The sequence below is a fragment of the Oncorhynchus mykiss genome, chromosome 26, assembly GCF_013265735.2.
Source record: "Oncorhynchus mykiss isolate Arlee chromosome 26, USDA_OmykA_1.1, whole genome shotgun sequence".
NCBI classification, from domain to species: domain Eukaryota; kingdom Metazoa; phylum Chordata; class Actinopteri; order Salmoniformes; family Salmonidae; genus Oncorhynchus; species Oncorhynchus mykiss.
This window is the reverse complement of record NC_048590.1, coordinates 50,986,949-50,997,006: the sequence shown is the minus strand read 5'-3', so window position 1 is coordinate 50,997,006 and position 10,058 is coordinate 50,986,949. Positions and strand designations below refer to the sequence as shown.

Here is a 10,058-nt window from a genome sequence, read left to right as displayed (position 1 = left end):
CCCTCGTCATCATGTCTAATCAAAGTTAGCAGGGGAACCCTCGTCATCATGTGTAAACAAAGTTAGCAGGGGAACCCTCGTCATCATGTGTAATCAAAGTTAGCAGGGGAACCCTCGTCAGGACATACAGTGGTGTACAACTACAAGCCCCAACCGAGTCACTGGAAGGTGTTTCTAGTCTTTACAGTCGTGTTAAGAACCACGTGTTAAAAACCACGTGTTAAGGCAAGAGATGCATTAAAAACACAAAGACTTCAGCTTTTTATTGGCAGTGGAAAATAAGTTTCAGTATTTTATTGAAAGTAAATCCATAAATAATACTGTGATAAAATAGTTAAGTACTCAGACTGTACATCATTTTGTTACCAGAGCAGGAGAATAAAATGGGGGAAAACTGAAGATTAAAAAATAATAATAATATCAGCATTTGCATTGTGCATTATAAAATGACTAAATCACAAAGGGAATAACATAACTAATGTAGGGTGGACAGGAAGTCTTTGCCTCCGTGACATTATCTGTCTTGAAAAAGTATTGCCACGGCAACCTGTGTTAAAACACTCAGAAACAGCTTTTAAAAAATGGCAACTCCTAAAAATCAAACTGAGAAAGCAACAAACACGACGGAGATGACGAATAAATAAGACAGCCAGAGAAATAAGGTAAGAACCCCCCCCCCCCATCAGGCTGGATTAGAAGTGTCCGTAGTATAAAGAGTTGGTTAAAGGTTTGTGGGTAGATCGCTCCACCTCGGGTGAGTAGCTAGTCGCTGGGATCAGTTTAGGCCACAGTGGACTTGGTCCGTCGATAGTAGAGCCGCCGCGCTGTCGGCTCAGGTACAAGCGAATTGATCTTCACGCACGTCTGGCCTCCCGTTAGCGCGCTCCAGGGGGAAGGCAGGGAAAAGAGAGGGATGAGGAGAAGGAGGAAAAGAGGAATGGAGAGTTTGGGCATGCGAGGTTGACTGGAGAATGGGAGATCCTACACAGTGGAACGGTCTCTTACCAAACGATGCATCTGAAAACAGCCCTGGTCTTCACTACTGTTTATGGCTTTTGTTTCAGTCTTTCTACAGGTTTGGTTTCACAGGGGAAAAAAACAAAGAGAGTTGTTTCACGTGTCACCTGTCGTCACAGTTACCTAGGGCCTTGTTGTGGTTACGGCCCTCCCGGTGCTTAGCGACCACAGCGCTGTAGCAGTTGGTGAAACAATGTCAGTCAGAACTCCAGCAATATTTCTGATATTCACATATTCTCATTGTCCTATAAGAGCTGCATTTACAAATAATCACCATGGATACGCTTGAAGATAACAGGCTGGGGTCGAAGGGAAATGGGGTCCAATTCAGATAGAAAGTCACTTATTAAAGTCACTTGATCATCAGTTCAATGATTAAAAACAACAGAGGACAGAGAAATAAAAACATACATCTGGTCAATACAAGATCAGGAATATATATATATATATATATAAAATGATTAGATAATGTCTGTTGAAAAAATATACAAATTCCAGACCATCTAAAAACATTCAGTTACATCTGAGAGTTAACCTTGATAAGGACACAGTTGGAACAGTTTTTTAGAAAATAGGGATATTTCCATTCAGCCGGGAGAGACGGGTGAAGTAACAGATAGATACATAACAAATCTAAAATCATTCAAATGTCCCACCAGCTTGCTAACATAAATAGAACTATAAAGATTGATACATCTAGGACACGGGCCCTCTAGTACGGAGATTGGTGATGTGGTTGCTACTTCTTTTATCGCTGTGATAACAATAAAACTCTGTGTCCTTGCAGGGTCAGCAGCTGCTCCTGATGGGGGGGAGGGAGGAACTCACCCCTCATCCGCCAACCAGCAGTCACCTATAGAAATAATGAGGATCAACTAAGACAAGAGGAGAGAGAAAGAGGTAGAGAGAGAGAGGTAGACAGAGAAAGAGAGCGAGGCAGACAGACAGAGGTAGAGAGAGGCAGACAGAGAGGTTGAGAGAGGCAGGGAGAGAGAGAGAGGTAGACAGAGAGAAAGAGAGAGGTAGACAGAGAGAGGTTGAGAGAGGCAGAAAGGTAGAGAGAGACAAAGAGAGAGAGAGACAGAAAAAGAGAGAAAGAGAGAGACAGAAAAGCAGCAGATGAAGATGACAGAGGAGTAGAGGAGGAGAATGGAGGAGTAGAGGAGGAGAATGGAGGAGGAGAGGAGGAGAATGGAGGAGGAGAGGAGGAGAATGGAGGAGGAGAGGAGGAGAATGGAGGAGGAGAGGAGGAGAATGGAGGAGGAGAGGAGGAGGAGAGGAGGAGAATGGAGGAGGAGAGGAGGAGAATGGAGGAGGAGAGGAGGAGAATGGAGGAGGAGAGGAGGAGAATGGAGGAGGAGAGGAGGAGAATGGAGGAGGAGAGGAGGAGAATGGAGGAGGAGAGGAGGAGGAGAGGAGGAGAATGGAGGAGGAGAGGAGGAGAATGGAGGAGTAGAGGAGGAGAATGGAGGAGGAGAATGGAGGAGGAGAGGAGGAGAATGGAGGAGGAGAGGAGGAGAATGGAGGAGGAGAGGAGGAGAATGGAGGAGGAGAGGAGGAGGAGAGGAGGAGAATGGAGGAGGAGAGGAGGAGAATGGAGGAGTAGAGGAGGAGAATGGAGGAGGAGAGGAGGAGGAGAGGAGGAGAATGGAGGAGGAGAGGAGGAGGAGAGGAGGAGAATGGAGGAGGAGAGGAGCGTAGACATGCATTAATATAGCCAAGACCACAGAGGCACAAGAAGCTGCTTGAACAGAAGAGATCCACTGTGAAGTGTGTGTGTGTGTGTGTGTGTGTGTGTGTGTGTGTGTGTGTGTGTGTGTGTGTAAACTTACTGTGTTGTGTTAGCAGGAGTATGCCCTGACTGTGGCAGTGTGTGTGTGTGTGTGTGTGTGTGTGTGTGTGTGTGTGTGTGTGTGTGTGTGTGCGTGCGTGCGTAAACTTACTGTGTTGTGTTAGCAGGAGTATGTCCTGACTGTGGCAGTGTCCAGCCTCTGTATTGCAGACTGACTCCCTACATCCCCACAGCAAAACCACATGCAGAAACATGCTGTTAGTGAGTCACTCACAATCTCCGGCATTACACACCCACCACACACACTAGAGCTGGGAGAACACGAACCCATTGTTGACAGCATGTTGTGTATCGGTCTCCGTAACAAGACGCAGCGGTGCCATGCCTAACCACACACAGACACAACAAGCCCTCATTCCCCCCGTGGACCCAAACCCTTTGGTCCTACCGTCCATGTGGCTCCTTTTCGTCTGCGTGGAGGGGGACGCTGCGTTGCTATTGGTCAGTCTGAAGTTGGCGGGCAGGGTGTCGGCTGAGCCCGGGGACATCCCCCGTGCGTCTTTGGGCCGGAACTTCTTCCTCCAGGAGGGGGCGCGCCGGAAGTTGTTATCGTCCTCCTGGAAGAGATTCAGAGAGAGGAGGAAGCAGGAAGGAGATAAGGATGTGGATATACATGGAGGAGTGATTTAGAAGGTGTGTGTGTGTGTGTGTGTGCGTGTGAGTGCGCGTGAGTGTGTGAGCTTTAGAAAGTGTGTGTGTGTACTTCAGAAAGTGTGTGTGTGTGTGTGCTTCAGAAAGTGTGTGTGTGTGTGTGTGTGTGTGTGAGCTTCAGAAAGTGTGTGTGTGTGTGTGTGTGAGCTTCAGAAAGTGTGTGTGTGTGTGTGTATGTGTGTGTGTGTGTGTGAGCTTCAGAAAGTGTGTGTGTGTCTTCCATCATATGTGTGTGTCTCACCTCATCCAGTCTCCTCTCTGTACCGATGGCCAGTAGACTGTTGTACTCACTCTCCAGAGCTGCCCTCGCCTACAACACAGGAAGGAGGGAGAGACAGAGAAAGAGACAGTCGATGAATGAGTGTGTCTCCTCTCTCTTCAGAGCGGAGGAGACGAGAGCTGACGTCTCAGCTGGGAGCGTCGTTTGACTGCCAGGGTGGTTCACCATCACCCACCAATGCTGGTAGTGTGTGTGTGTGTGTGTGTGTACCTACCTGTGTGTTCTGGGTGGGGATCTGCAGCAGCAGGGCCAGGGCGTTGTGGTCGAAGGTTTCATCCAGGGCCAGCAGGGCTCCGTGCACGCCGCTCTCCAGCAGGTTGTTACTGTACTCCTTCAGCCCCATGGCCTGTACCCAGCTGATCACACGCTCGTTGCTCCACACCAGCACGTCTGCTCAGGGTACACAACATGGTAACCAGTTGGTACAGAAACGTTTGGGGAACGATCAGGGAACACATCCAAAGGGACAGTCAAAATAATTCCTCTGTGAGAAAAATAAATAAAAAATCAGGAAGGACTGAAATGAAGTTGACATTTTGTTGGCCTGCCCCCCCCCCCCCCCCCACACTATGTGTTAGAAAAACGTTGATACGATCAGGAAATAAATCCGGAGGAAAAGTCCAAAGAAATCCAATGTACAAACAAACTATCATTTCTAAATGTGTATATGGACGCAATAGAAGGAAAAATACTGCACACTTCAGATTCTCCCACAGTGTTATTAGCTTAGCGTAGCTGACACTTCAGATTCTCCCACAGTGTTATTAGCTTAGCGTAGCTGACACTTCAGATTCTCCCACAGTGTTATTAGCTTAGCATAGCTGACACTTCAGATTCTCCCACAGTGTTATTAGCTTAGCATAGCTGACACTTCAGATTCTCCCACAGTGTTATTAGCTTAGCGTAGCTGACACTTCAGATTCTCCCACAGTGTTATTAGCTTAGCGTAGCTGACACTTCAGATTCTCCCACAGTGTTATTAGCTTAGCATAGCTGACACTTCAGATTCTCCCACAGTGTTATTAGCTTAGCGTAGCTGACACTTCAGATTCTCCCACAGTGTTATTAGCTTAGCGTAGCTGACACTTCAGATTCTCCCACAGTGTTATTAGCTTAGCGTAGCTGACACTTCAGATTCTCCCATAGTGTTATTAGCTTAGCGTAGCTGACACTTCAGATTCTCTCATAGCGTTATTAACTTAGCATAGCTGACACTTCAGATTCTCTCATAGAGTTATTAGCTTAGCGTTGCTGACACTTCAGATTCTCCCATAGCATTATTACCTCAGCGTAGCTTACACTTCAGATTCTCCCATAGTGTTATTAGCTTAGCGTTGTTGACACTTCAGATTCTCCCATAGCGTTATTACCTCAGTGTAGCTTACACTTCAGATTCTCCCATAGTGTTATTAGCTTAGCGTTGCTGACACTTCTAATTCTCCCATAGTGTTATTAGCTTGGTGTTATTAGCTTAGCATAGCTGACACTTCAGATTCTCCCATAGTGTTATTAGCTTAGCGTTGCGGACACTTCAGATTCTCCCATAGCGTTATTAGCTTAGCGTTGCTGAGCTAACTAAATGATAAGTGAATCTGAACAGTGTGGTCATTTCTCCCTTCGGTCGACTGTCATTTTCTCTCACCGTTATCCCAGCTGTTACCTTGCAGCTCCAGCTGGGTCTCGTCACGCCTCCTCTCCAGCTCCTTCCTGTCGTAGTTCAGTCTTCTCAGACACATCACCCCACACTGGAAACTGTTCCTGTTACACAGACACATTGACTGGTTAAACATTTAGACAGAAACAAAATTATCATCCCTAGTTGTCCATGGCACCATTTTGGCCCTTAATAGTGGGAACTGTCCACCATTTATTTTGGCCCTTACCTATGGAAACTGTAAACCATTTTGGTTCCTAATACCTGTGGAAACTGTCCACCATTTTGGTTCCTAATACCTGTGGAAACTGTCCACCATTTTGGTTCCTAATACCTGTGGAAACTGTCCACCATTTTGAGCTTTTTACCTGTGGAAACTGTCCACCATTTTGAGCTTTTTACCTGTGGAAACTGTCCACCATTTTGAGCTTTTTACCTGTGGAAACTGTCCACCATTTTGAGCTTTTTACCTGTGGAAACTGTCCACCATTTTAAGCTGTCCCCTCATGTCCTTCTTGGTGAGGTGGTCCAGCATGCGTGCGTCTACCAGGGACTCCATGAAGTAGGACCGGTACTGGGGCAGACCCAGGCTGGGCAGCCACTCGTTACCAATCCACTCATGGTTCATGTCTCCATATGCCAGCGTCTGTGGGAGGGAGGGACAGGGGCTAGGTCAGTGTTTGGAGTCTATTGAAGAGTCAAAAGTTAGTGGGGGATGGCTACCATCGCTATGAAAGAAAATGGCTAGGTGGGAAAGTGATGGAAATCACCCCATTAAAATCTAGAGTGTGCACGTGTCTGTACGATCATGTTTGTGTGTAAGTTACAGCAGGTTTAAGAGCAGCTACGACCACAGATCAGAACTAGGGCCAGTGAGAGAACTAGACTGATCTGTGTGTTCTGATAGGTGGGAGGTCAGAGAACTAGACTGATTTGTGTGTTCTGATAGGTGGGAGGTCAGAGAACTAGACTGATTTGTGTGTTCTGATAGGTGGGAGGTCAGAGAACTAGACTGATGTGTGTTCTGATAGGTGGGAGGTCAGAGAACTAGACTGATGTGTGTTCTGATAGGTGGGGGAGGGGAAGGAAGTAGCCCAACTGTAAACAACTTCTAAACAGCAGAGGCTTCTAATAAATCTCTCCTGTCCTGTCTGTGGCTTCTAAACAGGACATCTGAGTAAATGTCTGTCTGCCACCACAAGAATTTGATGAAGAAGCCTTATCACAATGTGTATAACTACATTATTCTAGCTGCAATATCCTCCGTCTCCGATACCTCCAGATTTACATGCAGGTTAAATGTGCAGCTGACTAAAGTAACGGAGACCAAGAGCCATACTGTTGTCAGAGCATCCGTGCAAGGAATCAAAAAAAAACTATCTGTCCAACTGAAATAAGGTGAAATGTTCTCGTCGTCTACCACAGCCAGAGAAAAGAGACAGACAGGGGTGTGCAAACCTGGGCCCAGCTGCCCTCGTCATCCTCCTGTTGTTAGCATGGTTAGCATGGTGAGAGAAGAGAAGCGGGTTAGAGTTAGTGACTGTGGCAGTGCTGGGTTCGGCAGCTCAACATCAACATGCTACTTAACCCGTGTTAATGTTAAGACAACTGGACATGCAACCAACAGCTCATGCTTTAGGCTACATTGGCGTCCCGTTGTCAATGAACCTGGGATTGATCTAGAATCCATTTTAATAGGATCTAATACCACTATTTGACCCGTTGAAGCATCCATTGTACCACGTGTGTTAGTAAATCCCAGGTTGAAACAGGACTGTAAATATAGCATTGAGCACAAATGTTTAAATGAAATACAGTTTTATAACTTGACGAAAGTATTCACCCCCTTGGCATTTTTCCGTTGCCTTACAACCTGGAATTAAATTGTTTTTTTTGGGGGGGGGGGGGGGGGGGGGGGTGTTTGTATCATTTGATTTGCCTACTACTTTGAAGATGCAAAACATTTTTCCTTGTGAAACAAACAAGACAAAAAAAAACGGAAGACTTGAGCGTGCATCACTGTTCACCCCCCCAAAGCCACCTTTTGCAGAAATTACAGCTGAAAGTCTCTTGGGGTATGTCTCTATAAGCTTGTCACATCTAGCCACTGGGATTTTTGCCCATTCTTCAAGGTAAAACTGCCCCAGATCCTTCAAGTTGGATGGGTTCCGCTGGTGTACAGCAATCTTTAAGTCAAACCACAGATTCTCAATTGGATTGAGGTTTGGGCTTTGACAAGGTCATTCCAAGACATTTAAATGTTTCCCCTTAAACCACTCGAGTGTTGCTTTAGCAGTATGCGTAGGGTCATTGTCCTGCTGGAAGGTGAACCGCTGACCCAGCCTCAAATCTCTGGAAGACTGAAACTGTATTTAGCGCCATCAATCATTGCTTCTATTCGGACCAGTTTCCCAGTCCCTGCTAATGAAAAACATCCCCACAGCATGCTGCCACCACCATGCTTCACTGTGGGGATGGGTATTCTCGGGGTGATGAGAGGTGTAGGGTTTGCGCCAGACAGCGTTTTCCTTTATGGCCAAAAGGCTAAATTTTAGTCTCATCTGACCAGAATACCTTCTTCCATATGTTTTGGGAGTCTCCCACTTTAGCTGAACACCAAATGTGTTTGGGGAGTCTCCCACTTGCCTTTAGCTGAACACCAAATGTGTTTGCTTATGTTTTTCTTTAAGCAATAGCTTTTTCCTGGCCACTCCTCCGTAAAGCCCAGCTCTGTGGAGTGTACAGCTTAAAGTGGTCCTATGGACAGATACTCCAATCTCTGCTGTGGAGCATTGCAGCTCCTTCAGGGTTATCTTTGGTCTCTTTGTTGGCTCTCTGATTAATGCCCGCCTTGCCTGGTCCGTGAGTTTTGGTGGGCTGCCCTCTCTTGGCACATTTGTTGTGGTGTCATATCCTTTCCATTTTTTAATAATGGATTTAATGGTGCTCCGTGGGATGTTCAAAGTCTCTGATATTTTATTTTTATAGTCCAACCCTAATCTGTACTTCTCCACAACTTTGTCCCTGACCTGTTTGGAGAGCTCCTTGGTCTTCATGGTTCCCCTTGCTTAGTGGTGCTGTAGACTCTGGGGCTTTTCAGAACAGCGGTATATATACACTGAGATCATGTGACAGATCATGTGACACTTAAATAAAAGTCCACCCGTGTGCAATCTAAGAAATGATGTGACTCCTGAAGGTAATTGGTTGCACGAGATCTTATTTAGGGGTGAATAGATATGTACTCATCACTTTTCCGTTTAATTTATTTACATTTTACATTTGAAACATGTTATTTTTTTCATTTCACTTCACCAATTTGGACTATTTTGTGTATGTCCATTACATGAAATCCAAATAAATCAATTTAAAATTACAGGTTGTAATGCAACAAGGCCTGAAACATAAAGACAAGACAAATCTAATGTTAACCAGTCATTTCTGTTCAAAAGCTAAGTCAGTACTGAACTTAGCCTTCAACCAAACTGACAGACACACAGAAAACACACGTACTGACACCAAAAGCCCAAACCAAGATACAGACATGGACAAACAGGGCCGTGAGAAAAGTACACACAGGGAGTAACACCCAACTACCAACCAGATCACTACCAGTCGCCTGCATCAGTGACTGCCCAATGGCTTGGGGAGACTAACCGTGGAGGGCGTGGCCGCTAGGCACTCCAACTCTTCGTGCGTGACCCACACGTTCCCCGTGGACTGATCATGTGACAACCCCAAGAGTCACCAGTGATGCAAGCGTGTGAGAGGAAAGGGAGGAGGGAGAGGAGAGGGAGGAGGAGGGAGAGGAGAGGGAGGAGAGGGAGGCAGGGGTGTGAGGATTTGTTTATATTAAGAACAGAGGGAAGATGGGAAGGAAAATAAGACCAAACAGTATTGTTATTATCACATCACATGATTCAGAGAGAGAGAGAGAGAGAGAGAGGGAGAGAGAGAGGGAGAGAGAACGAGAGAGAGAGTTTTAGAGAAAGTGAGACAGAGACAGAAAGAGAGACAGAGACAGAAAGAGAGACACAGAAAGAGAGAGACAGAAAGAGAGAGACAGAAAGAGAGATACAGAAAGAGAGAGACAGAAAGAGAGAGACAGAAAGAGAGAGACAGAAAGAGAGAGACAGAAAGAGAGAGACAGAAAGAGAGAGACAGAAAGAGAGAGACAGAAAGAGAGAGACAGAAAGAGAGAGACAGAAAGAGAGAGACAGAAAGAGAGAGACAGAAAGAGAGAGACAGAAAGAGAGAGACAGAAAGAGAGAGACAGACAGAGAGAGAAAGAGAGAAAGAGAGATAGACAGAGAGAGAAAGAGAGACAGAGAGAGAAAGAGACAGAGAGAAAGAGACAGAGAGAAAGAAAGAGAGAAAGAAAGAGAGAGAGAAAGAAAGAAAGAGAGAGACCGAGAGAAAGAGAGAGGCCCCAATCAGGGCAGTCCTTGTGAGTGAGTGATGCTCCGTGAACTCTGATTGGTGGAAAGGTTACAGTGAGAAACGCTATTAGCTGGTTAGAGGAGTGACAGCAGCATGCTCCAATCAGGTGGTGAGGAGAGGAAGAAGAGGGCAGGGCCCTCCAGGGTCCACGGCTGCACTGGACT

General features: G+C 46.1%; 1 protein-coding gene across 25 annotated transcripts in view; it reads right to left on the bottom strand.

The window, feature by feature from the left end:
- Positions 1-248: 248 nt before the first annotated feature.
- LOC110518959 (liprin-alpha-1) overlaps positions 249-10,058 on the bottom strand; it is a 95,583-nt gene continuing 85,773 nt past the window's right edge. For 6 of the 25 annotated variants that reach the window (XM_036964295.1, XM_036964299.1, XM_036964301.1 and 3 more), the window contains 9 exons: positions 9,112-9,174; positions 6,913-6,939; positions 5,925-6,100; positions 5,443-5,558; positions 4,015-4,190; positions 3,762-3,830; positions 3,258-3,438; positions 2,961-3,028; positions 249-1,892 (listed from right to left, as the gene is read on the bottom strand). In XM_036964295.1, the coding sequence (XP_036820190.1) occupies positions 2,970-3,028; positions 3,258-3,438; positions 3,762-3,830; positions 4,015-4,190; positions 5,443-5,558; positions 5,925-6,100; positions 6,913-6,939; positions 9,112-9,174 (867 nt within the window). In that variant the 3' untranslated portion in view covers positions 249-1,892; positions 2,961-2,969. The remainder of the gene's footprint in view (positions 1,893-2,960; positions 3,029-3,257; positions 3,439-3,761; positions 3,831-4,014; positions 4,191-5,442; positions 5,559-5,924; positions 6,101-6,912; positions 6,940-9,111; positions 9,175-10,058) is intronic. The other 19 variants (XM_036964317.1, XM_036964303.1, XM_036964307.1 and 16 more) reach the window with 11 other exon arrangements.